Source organism: Geotrypetes seraphini, chromosome 13, assembly GCF_902459505.1.
Source record: "Geotrypetes seraphini chromosome 13, aGeoSer1.1, whole genome shotgun sequence".
Classification (NCBI taxonomy): domain Eukaryota; kingdom Metazoa; phylum Chordata; class Amphibia; order Gymnophiona; family Dermophiidae; genus Geotrypetes; species Geotrypetes seraphini.
In genome coordinates, this window is record NC_047096.1 from 13,678,498 (window position 1) to 13,699,272 (window position 20,775).

Here is a 20,775-nt window from a genome sequence, read left to right on the forward strand (position 1 = left end):
ATAAGAAAATAAGAATAGCCTTACTGGGTCAGACTTATGGTCCATCCAGCCCAGTATCCCATCTTCACGGAGGCCAATCCAAGTCACAAGTACCTGGCAAAACCCCAAAGAGTAGCAACATTCCACGTGGAATCCCCAAAGAGTAGCAACATTCCACGTGGAATCCCAAAGAGTAGCAACATTCCACGTAGAATCCCCAAAGAGTAGCAACATTCCACGCGGAATCCCCAAAGAGTAGCAACATTCCACGTGGAATCCCCAAAGAGTAGCAATATTCCACATGGAATCCCCAAAGAGTAGCAGTGGAATCCCCAAAGAGTAGCAACATTCCACGTGGAATCCCCAAAGAGTAGCAACATTCCACGTGGAATCCCCAAAGAGTAGAAACATTCCGCGTGGAATCCCCAAAGAGTAGAAACATTCCGCGTGGAATCCCCAAAGAGTAGCAACATTCCACGTAGAATCCCCAAAGAGTAGAAACATTCCGCGTGGAATCCCCAAAGAGTAGAAACATTCCGCGTGGAATCCCCAAAGAGTAGCAACATTCCACGTGGAATCCCCAAAGAGTAGCAACATTCCACGTGGAATCCCCAGAGTAGCAACATTCCACGTGGAATCCCCAAAGAGTAGCAACATTCCACGTGGAATCCCCAAAGAGTAGCAACATTCTAAACCACTGATCCAGGGCAAGTAGTGGCTTCTCCCATGTCTGTCTCAAAGGCAGATTATATATTTTTCTTCCAGGAACTTGTCCAAACCAAACTTGTCCAAACCTCTTTTTAGATGACTGTCCGGGTGCCCATGGGTATTTCCAAATCTCAGCAGTTTGTCAGGGTTTTGGAAGACCCCAAGCTTGGGGCCGTGTTTGGAGGGCCTCCTAGCATACATCCGTGCATGCTCTGAGGCCCTCCAGACGCGGCACCAAGATTAGGGAAGAGGAGACAGAGTTCGTGTGGCGGCAGGGCTGGGAGCAGAATGGGGAGGGGCCACGTGTCCTCTTTTCTTGCAACCAAAATCTGATAACCCTACCTAAGAAAGACCGGTGGCCAAAGGAAAAAGAATCATTTTTTTTTTTTTTAAATGCTAGAAGCTCCTGGCCAAGGTCATATTATGAGATGCTGTTTTGATCTGTTTTGGTTTTCAGTGTGACGTAGTTCCCTTGGTAAAACACTCTCTGTCAGTGAGTACTCAAACATTTCAGCGTTTCAAAGGCGGCTAGCAGGCCTTTCTTTTTTTCTTGTTTTGCTGTCCTGTTCTTGACCCCACAGTCTTTTCTGAGGCACCACATCCAGGCTACAGGTGACTGGGGACCTAAACATGAGCAATTCCCTCTTCCAGCCATTTGATCTGCGTGAACTGCTCATTATTTGTAAAATAAACTTTTTCAAACTGTAAATTCTCAGCTGGGTTCTGAAGTGAAGCCAATGCTATCGCTGCTCAAAATAGGACCATCTTTCGAAGGACAAGACATATTATGACGACTGCATTAGTGTTTTCTCTAAGCTGCTCATCTGCGCGGCTCGCAGCACACCAGCTGCTAATTGTTGCTTACAAGGGAGAGCTCTTACATTTGCCAAACAGGGAGACAAAGCTGGAGCTTGATGGTCAATCGGTGACCCAGTAGTGAGCCTTGGCTGAGACCTTCCCCCTCAATAATCCCGTCAACTCAAAGCCTGCCACCACTCACTGCGGGAGAGACTGGGAGGTATAAATCTGCAGCTCCAGAGCCGGTAAACTGCCTCAGCACAGCAGGTTCCTACTACCATTAAAAATATAACTTTTTTTATTTTAGATTCTGTTTATTCTGCAGGGGGGAGGGGGTTCAGTCCACCCCAGTTCCAGTGTATAAGGGTGTATAATGACTCCCCCAAGGGCCGGCGTCAGGAACTTCTTCAGTAGCACAGCTTTCAAAACTCACTGCTCCTGTCAGCTTCAGGCCTTCCTTTCTGCTGGGTCCCTCCTTCGCGGAAACAGGAATTAAGCGGGACCCGGCAGAGAGGAAGGCTCAAAGCCGACAAAAGCAGTGAGTTGTAAACACTGTGTTTGCTGAACTGGGAGGGTGACGAGAAGGAGGGGATGGGAGTGGAGGGGGAGTGAATTACTGCACCCAACTGGGGAGAGGGAGGGAGGAAGGGAAAAGAAGGAAGGAAAGGAGATGCCAGACCATAGAGGGGAAAGGAGAGATGCCAGGGCATGGAGGGAAGGGAAGGAGACAGAGATGCCAGACCAAGGGGACAGGAAGGAATGAGGGAGGGAGTTAAAAGAAGGAAAGGAGATGCCAAAGCATGGAGGGGGACGGGGAGATGGAACGGAAGGAGATGAGAGAAATGACAGGGCATGGGGAGAGGGAAGGAAAAGGAGACAGATGTCTGACCAAGGGGAAAGGAAGGAAAGGAGATGCCAGAGCATGGAGGGGAAGGGAGAGATGGAAGGGAAGGAGAGGAAAGAGATACCATTGCCAAGGCATGGGGGAGAGTTGGGAAGGAAGTTTGTGTGTGGGCAGGGTAGGGGTGGAATGAGGCAGAGCTGGAGGTGGGACCAGGTGTCTTCTTTTTTAATAGTGGAAATCTGGCAACCCTAGCATTGGGGCTCGAATTATCATATTTTATCTGCACACAAGCTCTTTGGCAAGATCTCATAATGCTAAAGAATTCTGCTTGCATGTCATTCCTAATCCTACACCACATAACACACCTTGACAGGTTCTCTCATTGATGAGCAGCTTGTATCCTTTCCTGCAGCTGCATTCAAAGCTTCCGACTGTGTTCCTGCAAATGTGGTCGCATCCACCGTTGTTCAGTCGACACTCATCAATATCTGTGGAGGAAAGGAAAGAGTGCCAGGCCCTGTTATCCAAACAGATGAATAAAGATCCTATCAATGGAGATCAATATGGCTGGAAACATGCATAGAATATATATGTTGAAGGCAAAGAAAGTCTGCAAATGATAGAAGATACAAAACCAAAAGGCTATCTAATGGAATAGGCAGGAGCAGTCACCTTTCGCTTCTTCTGCGTCGGGCTCTGGGCTCAAAACTGTGGCACCAATACCTAGCAGTATTCTTATGATTGGTGGCGTAGTAAAAGGGGGGGGGGGATCGCTCCGGGCACCAGGTCAGTGGGGGTGCTGGCACCTCTCCACCCTACCACACTACGCCAACCTCGTGCCATCCCTTCCTTCACACCATACCTCTGCATTATCTTCACTAATGCGAACAACTTTTGCCTGTTGCTCGCGCCAGCCTGGTTCCCCTCTGAATCACTTCCAGGTCACAGGTCAGGATGTGATGTCAGGGGGAAATCCAACGCTAGCGTGAGGAGCATGCTTGCAGAAGCCACTCGCGCTGGTGAAGATTAGGAGATACGTGTGAGGAGGGGGGCGTGGAAGGAGTGGGGGTGCAGAGAGGAGGGCATAGGGGGTATACGGGGGTGCCACCGCCCCAGGCCACTGCTTATGGTACTACTGCTAGTAGTCAGCCTTCCATATAAGAGCAATTTTCCTTTATATGGAATGAAGAACTCTAAAAAAATACAGCTAGGGTGTATGTGCTGGGATTTAGGAAGGATTTTAGAAAGAGGGCAAAAGGGTATATGGGTAGGGGCAGGGGGAAGAAGAGGAGAGCTATGGCTATTTCAGGGGGGGGGTGTTGAGAGAAAGTTACAAAGATGTGTGTGCCCACAGGGAGATTTCAGAAAAGATAGAGAAAATGGGAGGATGGGATGGGGAAGAAAGAGAATAAAAGAAAACTAGGGATCTCCGCCCTAGAGAGGGATCAGAGAACTGAGGGTTGAATCTGTCAGAGGAAAGGTGGAAGGAGATAAAGCTTAAGGAGAGATTCAAGCTTGTTGGGGAGTAAGACTGCTGGAGGAGGGGGAAGGGAGAAAGCTTGGGGATGGGTTCGTCAGGCTTTCATGCTGGGGGAATTTCTATACCCCCAAAAATAATGAAAACAAAACAAAACATGCAACAAAACAGAATTTTTAAAATGTTTATGCTAAAATTTTCATTTTTTATGCACAGAATTTCCACAGAAGTACCAGGTGGCCTTTTATACAATTACCCTCAGTGAGGGCAATTTTTAAAGCTGCTTAGCAACTAAACAACTGTTTACCTGTTTAAAAAGCCCTGCGGGTAATTCCACCCTTTAATAAAATTAATTGCGCTGTTCACTTAAACTGCATCAAAAAAGAGGGGGAAGGAGTTAGGCTATGGGAAGAAAAGTTCATACAAGTCTTTCATTTTGAAAGCCTAGGAACATACATTTCACGAATGCACTTCAAAACAGGTGTAAATGCATGCAGGTACAAAGTATTTTTCCACTTATTTAGCCTGTCCTCCTGATAACACTCAGAACGGGTTAGATAATAACATTCATAATATCAAAACATCACACTATCTTCCCACCAGATGGATTTTCACAGGAAGCCCCATGTCTAGGTTCGGCTGAAAAGTCGCCTGTCTAGGTGGCCAAAGATCAAGTTATCTAGACCGACTTGTAAGGGGGTAATTTTTAGCATGTGGAAACAGATCATGCATCCTAAAGATGTTCCATTGAATTGTAAATACAGATGTTACACAATATACCACAGCTTCAATGATTTCTACTCTTGGGACGTTTCTTCTGTTTCCATTAAATGACCCCTGATGAAGACAATTTGCCAAACCATGGGCTGTTTTGGGTCCTCAATAAATTTGCTTCCTTTTCCCCATCTTGTGGCCCACTAGGCTTTATTCAATTTGATTAGCCAGTCAAAATGATGGAGGCGTGGCCATGTGGTTTATTTTAGGAATAGTGGGTTTGATCATTTTCACTGGCCATTTTTTGCATTTTAAGAACAAAGTCGTTGAGTGTGGTCTCTTTTGAAAGAGGCCGCACTAATTGGAAATAGGGCATACTTTTTCTGAACGGCACACACTCTTCCTTCTTGATAGCATGTGCGCAAAACAGAGCTATTCCTCAGGTACCTCCAATACTTCCAACATGTAACGTTTCAACATTTCCCTAGGAGCTACCATTAAAGCCCCAGGGAAATTACTTAGTCTGAGATTATTATTTCGAGAAAAGTTCTCCAGTGCCTCCACCTTCCTTCTCAAATTAATATTGCCCTTAATTAATGTTTCAGTGATTTTTAATTCTTGATGGACAGTCTGTACAGAAGTTTTAGAATCCTCTACTTGGTCTTTCAATTTTTAATCTTAATTTCTTGAATATTAAGTTTCTCTTCCAACTGCTGTAACTGTGGGTTTATAGATCTTGCCAAATTGGCTACAAGATCCCATAGAGAATCCAGTGTTACTTCCTGGGGCTTCTCAATTTGGGAAGAATTTAGTTCAATTAGCTCACCCACTGGCAGCGTGACTTGTCGAACGACCTGCTGGGCTTATTCGTCCCCTACCCTGTTCAGATTCCTTTGCATTGGCAAAGAGTCCAACAGCACAGTCCCCTTCTCGTTCTCCCTAGCCTCCGGGAGGAAGTGAACTCCGACTTCCGGAAGTGCCTCCGCCTGCGGGGAACTGGTGGATTGAGGGCGTGGGGGAGGTGTTCTAACATCGGGGCTGAAGGATGTTTCTAATCCCATGGAGATCGCTGCAGTCTCGCCTCCACTGTGCATCTCCTGCGGGAAATTCCCCGATGGCAACAGCGTGCCCTGCATTCTCCTCATTAGCGCCTCAATATTGCCAAAGATGGCCGTCCTGGAGCGCTTCGTCCCCTCCTTTTCGGCATTACCCGAAAACAGGTAATAAGGCAGGAAAAAAGTTAAATCAAAGGAGCTTCCAAGGGGGATGTAGCTCAGACAACTCAGTATGTCGCCATATTTTCATGGTTTTCTTCCGGGCAGTGGCATAGTGAGGGTGAGAGGCGCCCGGGAGGAGGCACCCCTTCCCTTGTCTCTGCCCCCAGCTCCTTCCTCGATCCCCCATCCCCTGCACCTCTAATCATTCACCACCTCGAGTAACAACTTCAGTGTGCTCCTCACGACCTTGGCAGCTCTCCCTTGGACATCACTTCCTATGCAAGCACCAGGAAGTGATGTCAGCGGGAGGGAAGGAGGGCGTGCACATGGTGAGGGGAGGAGTGGGAAGAGGTGAAGGGGGCGGACAGGAGGAAGGGTGCTGGCGCCTACCACCAACATGGCACCTGGGACGGACCACCTCCCTTGTAAGGGGGATCCTACACCACTGGATTCGGGGCTGATTCCTACTGCAGCGCCTTGTGACTCTTGGCAAGTCACATAAGGGTGAATTCATCAGTGGGCTGTAAGCAATTTCACATGATGCACTGCGGCGGGGCCTAAGGCCTCAGACTTGTTGCGGGAGGCATTGGAGTAGGAGGGATTGAGCACCCCTCCTGCTCCGTTAAAGGTACGAGGAGGGGGGTGGGGATGGGCAGGGAATGGGGAGGGGGCGTCCGGGAGGGGTGGCAGGAGGGAGTTGGCATCCCTCCTGCCGTTTGTTTTTGGGTGGGTGGGGAGGCATTGGAGCAGGAAGGATTGAGCACCCTTCCTGCTCCATTAACAGTACGGGGGGGGGGGGGACAGGGGGGACCAGAGACGGAGCGTCCCTTGGTTGGTAGGAGGAAGTTGGCCTCCCTCCTGCCATAGGGGGTTTTTTTCAGTGAGGGTCGGGGAGTGGAGATGGGGGAGGGGGGTTTAATTTTTTTTTTAAATCGGGCTGATATTTTGCGTGTGTAAAACACCTAAAATATCTGCCCAATTAAAATTTTTTTTAAAAAGCCGACAAAGCCCTGACAGTAGTCACAGGAGGCTTCTTCTCCTGTCACTACCGTCAAGGCTCTAGTGATCTGTTCAGTCAGTTGAGGGCGTGTTAACGACCGTCCCCATTTGCATGCAGGCCTTTTGTGAATTCGTCGGCCTGCATGCAATCGGGCACAGATCAGACACGGATCGGGGGGGGGGTTTGTGAATCTAGCCCTTAGTGCCTCTTGATGAATCTCCCCCCTTAACCCTCAATTGCCCCAGGCAGAAAATAGATACCTGTATATAATGTGTAAAGTGCTTTGACTGTAACCACAGAGAGGTGGTATATTAAATCCCCTCCCCTATAGGATATGTTGTTGACATTTTCCATTGCCATGGAAACCACAGCCCATCCCTATTTACCTTTGCAGGTTTTTCGGTCGGGCTGAAGCATAAATCCCATTGGGCAGCTGCAGTGTACTCCAGTGGCAGCATCGTGGCATTTGCTGTCACAGCCTCCGTTGTTCACTGCACAGGTTTCTACATGGGGAAAAAGGAGAGAAATAAAAACAGCCAGGCATTAAAAAGAACTCACTTTGCATAACCTAAGAGAGACATGGCGGAGACCTGCGCTATCACACTGAGCGCTCACAGTCAAGTGGGCGGCTCTATTTCTTCAATCAAATACAATTATAATATTATGGGGGCAATTCTCCAATTGGGTGGCACAATCTAGGCACCTAGATGCAGCGCCCAGAGCACTAATTCTGTAATGGATTATTCCGTGTCAAGTGGTCCAATTTCAAAGGGGGGGGGGGGGGAGGTGTCCCCAGTTGATATCTTCCACAGATACAAAATAGTGGCCCAAATAAAGGGGCCCCTAACTCTTAACCTAGTTGATATCATGCACCAAAACTTTGGATATCCTCTGAATAAACTTCATCGACTTCTGAGATGGTTGAGTGGGGATCTCTGGACCACTTGACGTGGAATGACCCACTTGGAATCTGGGTGCCAAGATTCCGTTATAGAATACTAGAATAAACTGGCATCAATGTATCTATATTTAGACACGCCCACTTTTCGCCATTTCAACAGCAGGTGGACTTAAATGCATAAGAACTGCCATATTGGGACAGACCGAAGGTCCATCAAACCTAAAATCCTGTTTCCAACAGTGGCTAACCCAGGTCCCAAGTACTTAGCTAGATCCCAAGTAGTAAAATATATTTTATGCATCTTATCCTAGGAATAAGCAGTGGATTTCCTTAAGCCATATCCAAATGTTTTTATTTTTGTATTTTTTTTTTTTTTTCCCAAACCTTTTTTAAACCCTGCTAAGCGAAATGATTTCCCCACATTTTCCGGCAACGAAATCCAGAGTTTAATTACACGTTTTGTGAAGAAATATTTTCTCCTGCTTGTTTAAACTTACTACTTAGTAGCTTCATCGCATAACTTAAGTGTTTTATAAGTTACATGCTTAAATGTCTCACCCATAATCCTTCCCTGTTAATGACTTCCTTACATTTGCACACTAATTTCCAAATTCTATATACAGCGTGCAAAATTTCAGGCGCCAATTTGGATTTGCATCCAATCAGCACACACAATCTATTTGAATACTTGGGCGCTAACAATTATTGGTCATCGGCAATATATTGAATTTACGCAAACATCCTCCCAGTTGGGATTCTATAAAGAGGTGCAGGTAAATTTTTCCGCATGGCTTTGACAAGTGGGTGTGGCCATGGCACTGGCATGAGCGCATCAGGGGGCGTTCCTAGAATTTGCACACACTATTACAGAATATAGCAGATCCGTGCCTAATTTAGGTGGGAGGATTCCTTGTACCCAAAAATTGGGCACAAACCCCCAGCACTAGGTACTGTTCTACAAATGACGTCCAACTCGGAGTACCGTTTGTAGAACAGTGCTTATTCATTTTTTTTTCGGTGCACAAATTACCGTTTACTGAATTCAGCTCCGTGTTTTGCACATCATTTAAAGAACAGCGTTAAACGCTCATCTAGCACTTACCCATTTATGTGTTAGCTTTCTATAAAGTTAAATGCCCGATCTGAACATATATTTAGGCACCGGGTTATAGAATGAGAGTAATTCTATTAAAGTGCCAATATCTATTAAGGTTAACCAGATTTTCTGTTTGGAAAATTTAGACCCCCTAGATCCGCCTCCCAGGCCCGCCCAGTTCTACTCATCCCCGCCCCATTATGCCCCAGTCCCGCCCCCCCCACCACTGCCTGATCTCATCGGGCAGGAGCGCATCCGCACGTGTGGATACAATGCAATAACATCATGCGCAGGCATGTGTGCATATGATGTCATTGTGCGGCACCCGCGCATGTGCAGAGAGGCGCTCCTGCTAAACAGTAATTTGTTCCAAGCTTTTCAAAACCCGGGCAAAGTGCTAGGATTTGAAAAGCCGTCCGCACCCCCTGCCATATCCTCAAAAGGAGGACATGTCTGGGGGAACCCGGACGTCTGGAAACCTTATGCATAGATGACTAGGATCCCGGCATGCGCCAGTTCCAATATTGCGACTATGCACTATTTTTTTTTTTTTTTTTAAATCCGGACACTTAAATGCTATGGTGTGTAGTTTGAAGTTGGATGAACATATGGTTGGAGTCTGGGTGGGGGGTGGCGGGGCAATAGTTACATGCATATATTAAAGAAAACAATTATTTATGCAAATTCTTTACTAATCCAGGTACAAGCATCGATCCATGCACTATGGCTGGAGTAAGTACATGCAAATATATATAAACTTCAAAAAGGCACCCCTCAAGGTACCCAAAAGTAGGTACTACTGTACAGAATTGCCTTCCACCTACATACAATCACATATTACATATTTTTGTTTTTATTTTTCACTTTCTTTTTAGTTTATGATATTTTATTTTTAAATCTCATTCATTGTTTTGCCACTTGGTTTTTGTTTCCTAGTTTATTATTTAAATTTCATTTAAATTTCCCAAGAATTCTATAGTTTCAACGGTTCTCCCTTCTGCTTCTATTTCCTATCTCCCTTCTTTTTTCAACCTTTCAAAGTCCTTTAGATCATTGTAGTCTTATTAGAATGTTTATTTTCTTATTGACACCATGATTGTGACAGCTCTTATGCACATTTTGAAAAATTGGAAGTCACCCACACTACTAGACTACACCTTTTGGTGGAACTCCTTGAGCATGTACCACAAATTCGAATCATATGCATATGAAAAGAACACGATATCTTGTTTATCTACAAATTTGGTGCAAAATAAATCACCTTGGTCATTCTTAGATTCATATGTTCATTCTGCCTTGTAGACACTTCTGCCTCTCTCTCTTTCTCTCTCTCTTTCTTTATCTCTCTTTTTTCTTTTTTATTTCAATTCATCTTCTCTGCTTTTCTATCCTTTCTATTTCTTTTCTTAGCAGTTTCAAATACTCTGAATTCTTCTTACTAATCTACTATATGCAAATAACAGCAATTATGGTTTCTTTTGTTTCTACATCACTATTTCTTATTCAATTTTTATGTATTTGAACTGCTTTCTGTATATTACTTATAATATTCAATAAAATTAATGAACTAAAAAAAAAAAAAAAAAGAATGTTTATTTTCTTATTTTTCTCATCTATCTCTATTTTATTTCTTCATTACTCTACTAATTGTCATTTTTTTCCAGGTACTTTAGTTAGCTTTTGAGCCTTCGGGACAGTAAGGGAATTTCTAAGTATCTATTTTACTTATAATTTTAATGCACCCTATTGTCTATTTTTCTGTAAACCGCTTAGAATCCTAACGGAGTTTAGCGGTATATAAGAAATAAATTACATTACATTACATATTACCTCCCACCTGACCCTGCAATACTTTATCCTGTGAACACAAACATTATGACTTGATGCTTGTCATAAGAACATAAGAATTGCCATAATGGGACAGACCGGTCCATCAAGCCCAGTTTCCAACACAAGTCACAGGTACCTGGCAAGATTCCAAGCGATAAAACAGATTTTATGCTGCTTATGCTAGGAATAAGCAGTGGATTTCTCCACGCCATCTCAATAATGGCCTATGGATGTCTCTTTTAGGAAATTATCCAAACCTTTTTTTAAAAAAAAAACTCTGCTAAGCAAACCGATTTCACCACATTCTCCAGCAACACGTTGAGTTTCTCCGGTTTGTTTTAAATCTGCTACTTAGTAGCATCATTGCATGCCCCTTTGTCTTAGTATTTTTGGAAAGAGTAAACAAGCGATTCAGTGCATATTTTAAAAGAGGAAATCTGGTGACCCTACTCCTGCCTGGGTAAAATTTCATAGCCTCCTAAACACTATTCAGCACGAGATGGCTGATGAATATTAGCTGTTAACAGTTAAGGGATTAGACGGCCATGTTGCACAACTTAGCTGACTATCTGTGAAATTCAGATTGCTGAACAGCTAAGCCAGATGGCCAAACTGGGCCACTTAAATAGCTGATCTATCTTTGGCCCTATACGGTTTCAGCTGCCAAAAATAGACCAGATAATCAACACCAGTCATCGGAAATGGCCCAGCATTGAATACCCAGGTTCAGGGCAACCGCAATAGTCAATCTGGATATCAGCCCATTTTTTCCTGACTCCATCCCCATGTTCTTCCTTCTCCACAGCTCAGATTCACTTCCAGTGCCTCAGAGTCAACCTCATCAGTGATGTTACAATGGCTTAATTGTCCTATACTTGGCTTACATAAGAATAGCCTTACTGGATCAGACCAATGGTCCATCATGCCCAGTTGCCCATCCTCACGGTGGCCAATCCAGGTCCCTAGTACCTGGCCAAAACCCAAGGAGTAGCAACATTTCAGCATCTCAAAGAATAGCGAGATTCTAGAACCCCAATGAGAGCAACATTCTGGAGCTGAGACTGTGATGTCATAATGCCTCATTCCACAGTGCCTCAGAGCCAACCTCATCAGTGATGTTATAGTGGCTTAATTGTCCTATACGTGGCTCACATAAGAACATAAGAATAGCCATACTGGGTCAGACCAATGGTCCTTCAAGCCTAGTAGCCCATTCTCACGGTGGCCAATCCAGGTTACTAGTACCTGGCCAAAACCCAAGAAGAAGCAACTTTCCAGCATCTCAAAGAATAGCAAGATTCCAGAACCCCAATGACAGCAACATTCCAGAGCTGAGACTGTGATGTCATAATGCCTCATTCCACAGTGCCTCAGAGCCAACCTCATCAGTGATGCTACAATGGCTTAATTGTCCTATACTTGGCTCACTTACTGGGTCAGACCAATGGTCCATCAAGTCCAGTAGCCCATTCTCACGGTGGTCAATCCAGGTCCCTAGTACCTGGCTAAAACCCAAGGAGTAGCAACAGTCCGTGCTACCGATCCAGGGCAAGCAGTGGCTTCCCCCATGGCTTTCTCAATAATACCTCTGCGCTATTGATTGTATCTCCACAGCGCAGAGGTTTTACGTTCATTATTTAATCCACATGCCTATATTTAGGACCAAATAGGGACCCCTGAAGTAGACTATAGTGTCGAAACATGGACTGTGCTGGGTCCATATGTTTCCAGAGGTTCAGGCCCTAGACATTTTTATATAGATTATTTGTTTTAATAAAGCCTTCATCTTGGACATCGACTTTCAACAATTTCTTTGTTTACAGTATATAACGTTAAAAAAACAACATAAAATCAATTTCTTGACCACATTCAAATTCTATGCGGTTTACAAAAGATTAAAAATACAACAAATGACGAATAAGAAATTAAGAACCCCCCAATTTTTTAAATAAATAAGTTTTTAGCTGTTTTGTAAAATGAAAATAGGAAACTGAAGAAAATAGCAAAGATCTGAAATCCTTATCCCAGACTGCATAAGGTGGAACAGCATATTTGGAATTGGGGCTTCCCACAGACGGGCCACTTCAAATGATGGAGCTGATCAATGTTATCTTGCAAGCTGACAGTTTTGGAAATGAAATACCTCTGAATCAGCTACCAAGCAGCCAGGTAACTACATTGCCAGCCAGAGGTGTAGGCTGACTGCTTAAGTTGGTGGTGTACCCCAACAATCTTCTGCTGCCGTGTTCCGAGACAAGACTACTGAGATGCTTCTCTTCAAATTGGTGGTGCACATGCACCACTTACATTACGCCCGTGCTTCTCAGAATTCTTCTTTCTTTTGTAAAGCTCAAAGACATGATTAGGTATGTCAGGAGATGGGTGGTTCGTCTGAATCCCTGAGTTGCTGTTATTATAGAGCTCCAATTACAGGTAAGTGATTTCACTTTTTTCTAAGAAGCAGCCAGACTGGATTCACACAGATATGGATTTCCAAAAAAAACCCCAACAAAACAAAGGATTCCTGTCAGAAAGCAATACATCTAAATATCCATAATTAGAAGAAGGTCTGGCAGGAGGGAGTTACGCACTGAAATTACAACCAGTCCAAGATATGTTTTGATGCAACAGCTGAGAACAATAAAGGGTAACAGCATTCTTTTGTACAGGATAGCTGTGAACTCAAGAAACATGTACCGGATTCTCAAATTATGCAAAGACCTTGAGCATGGAGGCCAGGGGACATGTGGTGACAAAACGGGCCCTAAGGAGGGCAGTGGTTGGCTCCTGAAGGGGTGAGAAGACCAGCCTCAAGAGTAGACTTGGGGAACATAAAAAATGCTGGCTTTTGAATGTGTGTAAATACCGTAGGGTTCTGCTTTAAAGGTATCCATAGTGACATTCCTTGACTTGCCTAATAAAAAGCAACACTCCCTTAACTTTACTATGACATCATTGGTTGCTAGAGAGAAATAGCTTCCACCGTGTCTAGTAACGTGAGGGGAGGAGATTACAGAGATGCATGACCAGATGAACATCAATTTTGAGGGTACACTGACAAATGAGCGCAGGACAATTGTGCAGTCAATCGTGCACCGACAAGCGCGCGGACAATGGCGGCCCGTCATTTGCACTAGTGTTAGGGTAAGGTTTAGATGAGGATTAAATCCAAGATGCCAAGTGAATATTTTAAGTGTAGTGGGGGGGAGTGTTTCCCCCTACCCCTTCAAAAAAAAATCAAAATAGTATCCACAATTGACGGGGCACCATTGTCCTGCGCGCAGCTGTCGGTGCGCGCATTTGATGGGGTGCGATTGTCGGGCCACAATTCGGAGAGGGGACCATTGTCTAATTTGTGTACTTAAATATACTGGCACCTTTCCCTGAAGGATTTTAAAAATGAGAAACAAAACCAATGCATTTACTTGAAGGTCAACTGGGAACCAGTACAAGGGCTTAAGCATTGGTTTCATATGTTCATGAGCCTAATCTTAGAGATTACATGTGCTGCTTTATTTTGTACCCACCACAATCTCGGAAGACCAATGTACAATGCATCGCAGTAATCTAATTGTACTGCCATAAGTGCTGAGTTACAATAAGCCAATCTGGCTTTTCAAGATAAGAATGGAAATATTGCATGTTCTACAAACGATAAAGAGAAGACTGCATAACAGAACTTATTTGCCTCCACCACATCATGAAGGAGTCTATCCAAAACCTCATTATCTTAATTTCTTCCTGGAAGGCCAGCCTAAGTCACGGTCTACATTTTCACTATGTTCGTTTAGTTAATGTTATATGTACTTTGCCTCATTTTAATTATTATACATCGCCTAGAAATTTTTGACACGCGATTAATCAAATGTTTTAATAAACTTGAAACTTGGACAGGGAAGCTTGATTTTAGACTGGATTTTCCTGTTTATGGTTATTATTAGCTTTGCTATGTTGCAGAGGAACAGCTAATCCTAAGGTTGCCAGATGTACGGGAAAACCCGGAAATGTCCTCTTTATAGAGGACTATCCGGGTACTTGGATGGACTTTCCAAAATCCAGCAGTTTGTCCGGGTTTTGGAAAGTCCCGAGTTTCAGCTGCATCTGGAGGGCCTCTGAGGATGATTGAATGGCATCATAAGCATCCGCGTATGCTTGCAGGACCTCCAGATGTGGCCTGGAGGTCAGGAAAGAAGAGATGAGGCTTTGTAGGGGTGGGGCTCGGGATGGAAGGGGGCAGGACCATGCGTCCAGGATTTTACAGCTCTAAATATGGTGACCCTAGCTATGGTGACCTATTTGTAGTCCCTCCCAGAGTTTATCATATCTGGGCAAGAGTGACCCATACTTGCTCCTGCCCCTAGTTGGTAGATGCAGGGAACAGATGCATGGAACAGTCTCCCAGAAGAGGTGGTGGAGACAGAGATTTGGCCTGGGATAGGCATGTGGGATCTCTCGGCAAAAGAAAGAGATAATGGTTACTGCGGATGGGCAGACTAGATGGGCTGTTTGGCCTTTATCGGCCATCATATTACTATACTTCTATAACCATAAAGCTCTATGACATCACAATGCAGGTGTGAAGAGCCTTAGCCAATAGGGAGAAGAGGAGATAGTGGATGCTGCGGATGGGTAGACTGGATGGGCCATTTGGCCTTTATCTGCCATCATGTTACTATGTTTCTATTACTCCATCACTAATCACCTTAAATAGATAATAATAGTAAATATAATAAAAATTACACTTTCAAAACTGGCTTAAAGAAGTGCTTTAAAGTGAACGCTCAGATCCACAACCAAACCTTTAGTGATTTTTCATGGAGTCAGTTGCATTTGAGACCATCATAGTATGTTCACCGTCTGTGCCACCTGCTTGGATAGAACCATGTTCTAACCAGTTACACCTGAAAACTCTGCATTGATATGTTTCTGTAACCATAAAGCTCTATGACCTCATAATGCAGGTATCAAGAACCTTAGCCAATAGGGAGAGGAGATGCAAATGTTAAGAGCCTTAGCCAATAGAGAGAGGAGGAGATAGTGGATGCTGCAGATAGTCAGACTGGATGGGCCATTTGGCCTTTATCTGCCATCATGTTACTATGTTTCTATAACCACTAAGCTCTATGACATCACAATGCAGGTGTAAAGAGCCTTAGCCTATAGGAAGAGGAGATGCAAATGTTAAGAGCCTTAGCCAATAGGGAGAGGAGGAGATAATGAATACTGCAGATGGGCAGACTAGATGGGCCATTTGGCCTTTATCTGCCATCATGTTTCTGTGTTTCATCTAGAAAATGGCCAGCATAAGCTGTAGTGCTAGTCTTGCAATACTGCTTCTAGAGGTCAGGCTTTCATATATAGAGGCAATACAATTGGGGATTGGAGGTCAGTACTGCCCAAGGGGTACAAGGGGAGAAGCAACAGGAAGTGGGGTGGGGTGGCATGGATGGCCACAACAATCATGGTATCAGCGCGAGAAGTTCCGGAAGCAGTGCGAGGAGGAGGGGAGTGACGGCACTATATTTATCTGACTGGCGGGGCTTTGGCAACCCAGCCAACAAAGGGGGGGGGGGGGCAGGATCCCAAGGATTCCTGTGATTACACCACTGGTGATCTCCAGGTATAAATAGCACCTTTCTGAAATTGCCACATGCAATCTACATGCCACTATGCACGCTTGGAGATGCTTCTCAATAAGGGCCTACAGAGAAAAGTGATCTGGGCCTGATTAGGGAACAAATTATACATGAAAGGAGACTCAAAAAAGGGTTTTCCACAGCTTGGAAAGGAAAACTATGGAGAGGTTTTCTAGAAGCATATAAAACCATAAAGAAGGTGGAGAAAGTAAACAGCAAAATGTTATTTTGCCAGATGATGTAATATTAACATGGAGGGTAACCAAGAAAAGTATCAGGCAGTAGGTTTAACAGAAAGAAAAAGAATTTCTTCATAGACGGGTGCATAAAAACATGAAGCGATTTGCAAAGAATGTCACAGGATCGTGGGCAAGTCACTTAACCCTCATTTGCCTCAGGTTCACAATTAGGATGTAAGCCCTCCAGGGATAGGGAAATATCACGGGGCTATTTTTTTATTAGTGCGCTAGTAAATAAGCTTAGCGCGTGCATTCCCACACAATTCTACTACCGTTACTTTTACTTGAGTGCTGCCAGACCTTAAACACGCAAGAGGCAATCCCAGTTCTAGTGTGTCCATGAAATAAGGTAAAGTTATTTCTCTTGCAGGTCGTGCACTGATGTTTACTTTAGAGCGTGTAATCTGAAAATAATTGAGAGGGAGGCAGTGGAGTAGCGGGGGTACCCCTCTCCCTCTCCCGCCCCTTTCTATCTTTAGTGAGAGCAGCCAGGAAGTAGCTGCTCGCATCAGCTTTGGCGTCCTCTCTCTGATGTCACTTCCTAGGTGCGGGTCCCAGATGTGATGTCAGAGAGCACCGAAGCCGATGCGAGCAGCTACTTTGATAAAAAGGTACAGGGGAGGAAGGGAAGGGGCGTGCATGCAGCAGAGGAGGCTGAGAGCAGCAGGAGGGGTGCCAGCACCCCCAAGGAAGACTGTGTTCGGGGTGGGCACCCCTTCCCCCTCTTACTACGCCACTGTAGGGTGGCACTAAGTGCTCCTGTGTTAAGGATGTACATCGGGGACCAGCTGGTACATGGTAATTGGAACATGCTAGATGGTTAGCGTGTCCACACTCATCATTCTCCACCAGAAAATGCAAAATTATAAATACCGCACGCTTAGCACACACAAAAAAAGTGACTTACCGCACAATGCTTTACAGGTTTCACTTATTTGATATACTGTACAGTACTCCCCTGAAATTCGTGGAGGTTCCGTTCCAGGAACACCCGCAAATTTTGTAAAACCGCAAATATGATTTTTCAGCTGATCGAAGACAGGAGAGAGCAGCTAGGGTGCCGGCGGTGCTTAAATTGTACTTATGAACCCGGGCATATTTTCCGACCGCCTTTTCCTGGTACTAAGTCATGGTTAGCCAGATAGCATGCCAAAGCAGCTCCTGATTGGTGTAACCATGACTTTAGTACCAGGAAGAGGCGGTCAGAAAATACCGCAAATTACCGAGTCTGCGATTTGCAAACCGAGAATTTGCGGGGGTTTACTGTACTGCTATCTCACTTACAAGATTTACAATAAAAATATTGGTTTACAATAAAAATATTTTTAAAAAATCTAAATAAAATAGAAAATAACTCCATCATAAAAGTAAATCCCATCCCCAAAGCCTCCCCACAGTCAAACCTAAAAAGACTATAACCAGCAGGGAATGCTGGATATGAAATACTTGTCACCTCTCCTACTAGCTTATGAAGACAGGATGAGAGAAAAAGATGCAATAGTTCTTGCTGCTGAGGAAGAAATGAAGACGTGGTGAATGAAAACCTAAAAAGACGCCATCATACCAATACAAAACCCTCAAACACAAACACTATAACTCACATCTAAAAGCCTGTTGAAATAAAGGGAATGCAACCCACCTTCACCTGTTGCTGAAAAAGGTGTGAACAAAATCCAAATAGGTTTCCCAGCATTAACTCTTATGTTATCCAGTTAATGCATGCTAATCATAATGCAAAACGGAGGAGTGCCCACTGTCCGCCCTTCCAACAAATATTTTTTAAAAATAGTTAAGGCTTAGCTAGCGCTCAAGAAAAGCTAAAGGCTCCTTTTACGAAGGTGCGCTAGGGCCTTAACACGCAGAATAGTGCACGCTAAATTACCCCACACGCTAGCCGCTACTGCCTCCTTTTGCGCAGGTGGTAGAGTTTTGGCTATAGCACGCGCTATTCCGGTACATGAGCTATAAACGCTAGCGCACCTTCAAATAAAGAGCCCTAAATGACCACAAAATGGTTTAGAAAGAAAAACGTAAGCATATTTATGGGGGGGGGGGATCCTGAAAACCCCGACTGGATTGTTTGCCCACCCCTGGACAACAGCCTCCATCAACTCCATCTAGAAATATCCCCAAAGGCTATAGTAAAGCCCTGTTTTAATTCCTGCCTTGAATTCTCTTCCTGAGCTTATAAAGTCAGGTGATCCAGAGACGCAGCCTAGGCAGGCAAAAGGAGAGCGACTAAGTTGGTTAAGGGGTTGGAGGAGCTGCCGTACAGCGAAAGAGTAGAGAAACTGGGCCTCTTCTCCCTTGAACAGAGGAGATTGAGAGGGGACATGATTGAAACATTCAAGGTACTGAAGGGACTTAGTAGATAAGGACAGGTTGTTCACCCTCTCCAAGGAAGGGAAAACGAGAAGGCACTCTCTAAAGTTGAAATGGGATAGATTCCGTACGAACATAAGGAAGTTCTTCTTCACCCAGAGAGTGGTCTGTCATAGGGGAAAACACCCTCCAGGGATTCAAGACAAAGTTAGATAAGTTCCTGCTGAACCAGAACATACGCAGGTAGGGCTATTCTCAGTTAAGGCGCTGGTCTTTGACCAGAGGGCCGCCGCGTGAGCGGACTGCTGGGCACGATGGACCACTGGTCTGACCCAACAGCGGCATCTCTTATGCTCTTATGTGATTTATTTAAGCTTCACCCTGAAAAGCAGAGGTAAGCACAGAAGTTTATCCTGTGACAATATTAGCGATTGTGCTGGTCAGGGCTGGTGTTAGATATGCTGGGACCCAGGGCGGAGATTAGGGTTCCCTAAAGCCCATGGGCAGGCTGTACCTTCTTCATCTTCAGGCAGGCTTGGGGCCCCCTATCATGGCATAGCAACCCAGGGAAACTGCCCTATTTGCACTCTCCTAACTGGTGCTGGAGAATAAAGGGGATGTAGGGCCGTAAGATGAAGAAGAAAACCAGTACGGTAGAACTGGCAAAGAATATAAGCCAGTGCAGTTCCCTTAGACCAGTGCATTGCAAACTGTGTGCCTCCTGAGATTCCAAGTGTGCCGCGGCACAATGAGGAGGAAGAGATGTGCCTGTCAGCTGACTTGCCTACGCGGTATGGCGCCAGTGCTGCATGCTTCCCCCTTCTCTCTAGCGTCCTCCGGTTTCCCCCCCTGGCCTCCCAGTCTTACCTTCAAAGCAAATTACGGCAGCCTGCAGAGGATCGCCGGTGCTGTAGCGAACCTAACAGACTGCCGTCGGCCTCCGCAGCACGTTCCTCTGCCGCGGTCCCGCCCCTCCTCTGACGTTGGGTGCCTGGAGCCATGGCCACTACCTTTAGTGTGCCCCGGCTCGAGAAAGTTTGTGAGACACTGCCTTAAACGATTGGTTAAACGACTGAATCGCTTAGCACCTTCCAGAATTTAAAATGATCCTGCACTACCACGGGGATCTGAAGGACAAGGAAGCTGGTTCTTGGATCTTAAGGTCTCAGCATCGTTGGCTTGGGCACTCGGAAAAGCAAAAAATACGAGTGACTCAGACCATGCAAGGCTTAGTAAGTGTAAACTGGATCGCACACGCTGAATACGGCTCTCTGTACTAGTCCACAACCACCGTCTCATATCCTGCTTACACAGGCTCAACAAATTGCAAAGTCACTCACCAAAAGCATATATTACTAAAACGCCAAAAACCCAGCCAACTTTTCTCATCCTTTCACTGATGTCACAGTCACAGTGCGAGGATCTTCAGCTTAATAGACAGCAATCCTGCTCTTCCCATGATGGTCCGTTCCATCGTTTCAGAAACAATCCCTTTCCAACAAGCAGAATCTCAAACTCTATACACTTCTCCCTCGGTATTCGCGGGGGATAGGGGCAGAGCCGGACTGCGAAGTGTGAAAAACCGCGAATAACTTCTCGTTTGGCTCTGACCCCCTCCCCCGCCTTCCCCCCCCCCCCCCCCCCCCGGCATCCCGGCCTTACCTGGTGGTCTAGCTGGCTTTCAGGGCAGGAGCGAACTTCCTACGCTCCTGCCCCGTGCAGATTGCCAATAGGAAATGACTGCCATGAGTTCTAGTAGTCTCTCGATACTACGACGGGAGCTCACGGCAGACATTTCCTATTGGCGATCTACATGGGGTAGGAGCATGGGAAGATCGCTCCTGCCCCAAAAGCCCACTAGACCACCAGGTAAGGAGTAATCTATAGCGCTACTAGACATTTTAAGTCCTGTAGGGAGGCGGGAAGGCCCTAAACTATGCTTTTCTACCCCCCCCCCAAAAAAAAATTGCGGATAATCGAAACCGCGAACCCCGAAACCTCGAATAGGGAGGGG

At 45.2% G+C, this 20,775-nt stretch overlaps 1 protein-coding gene across 6 annotated transcripts in view; it reads right to left on the reverse strand.

Annotated features, from left to right (window-relative positions):
* Positions 1-20,775, reverse strand: part of SCUBE3 (signal peptide, CUB domain and EGF like domain containing 3) — a 247,118-nt gene that overhangs the window by 53,299 nt on the left and 173,044 nt on the right. For all 6 annotated transcript variants that reach the window (XM_033919102.1, XM_033919097.1, XM_033919101.1 and 3 more), the window contains 2 exons: positions 7,124-7,240; positions 2,695-2,817 (listed from right to left, as the gene is read on the reverse strand). In XM_033919102.1, coding sequence (XP_033774993.1) covers positions 2,695-2,817; positions 7,124-7,240 — 240 coding nt within the window. The remainder of the gene's footprint in view (positions 1-2,694; positions 2,818-7,123; positions 7,241-20,775) is intronic.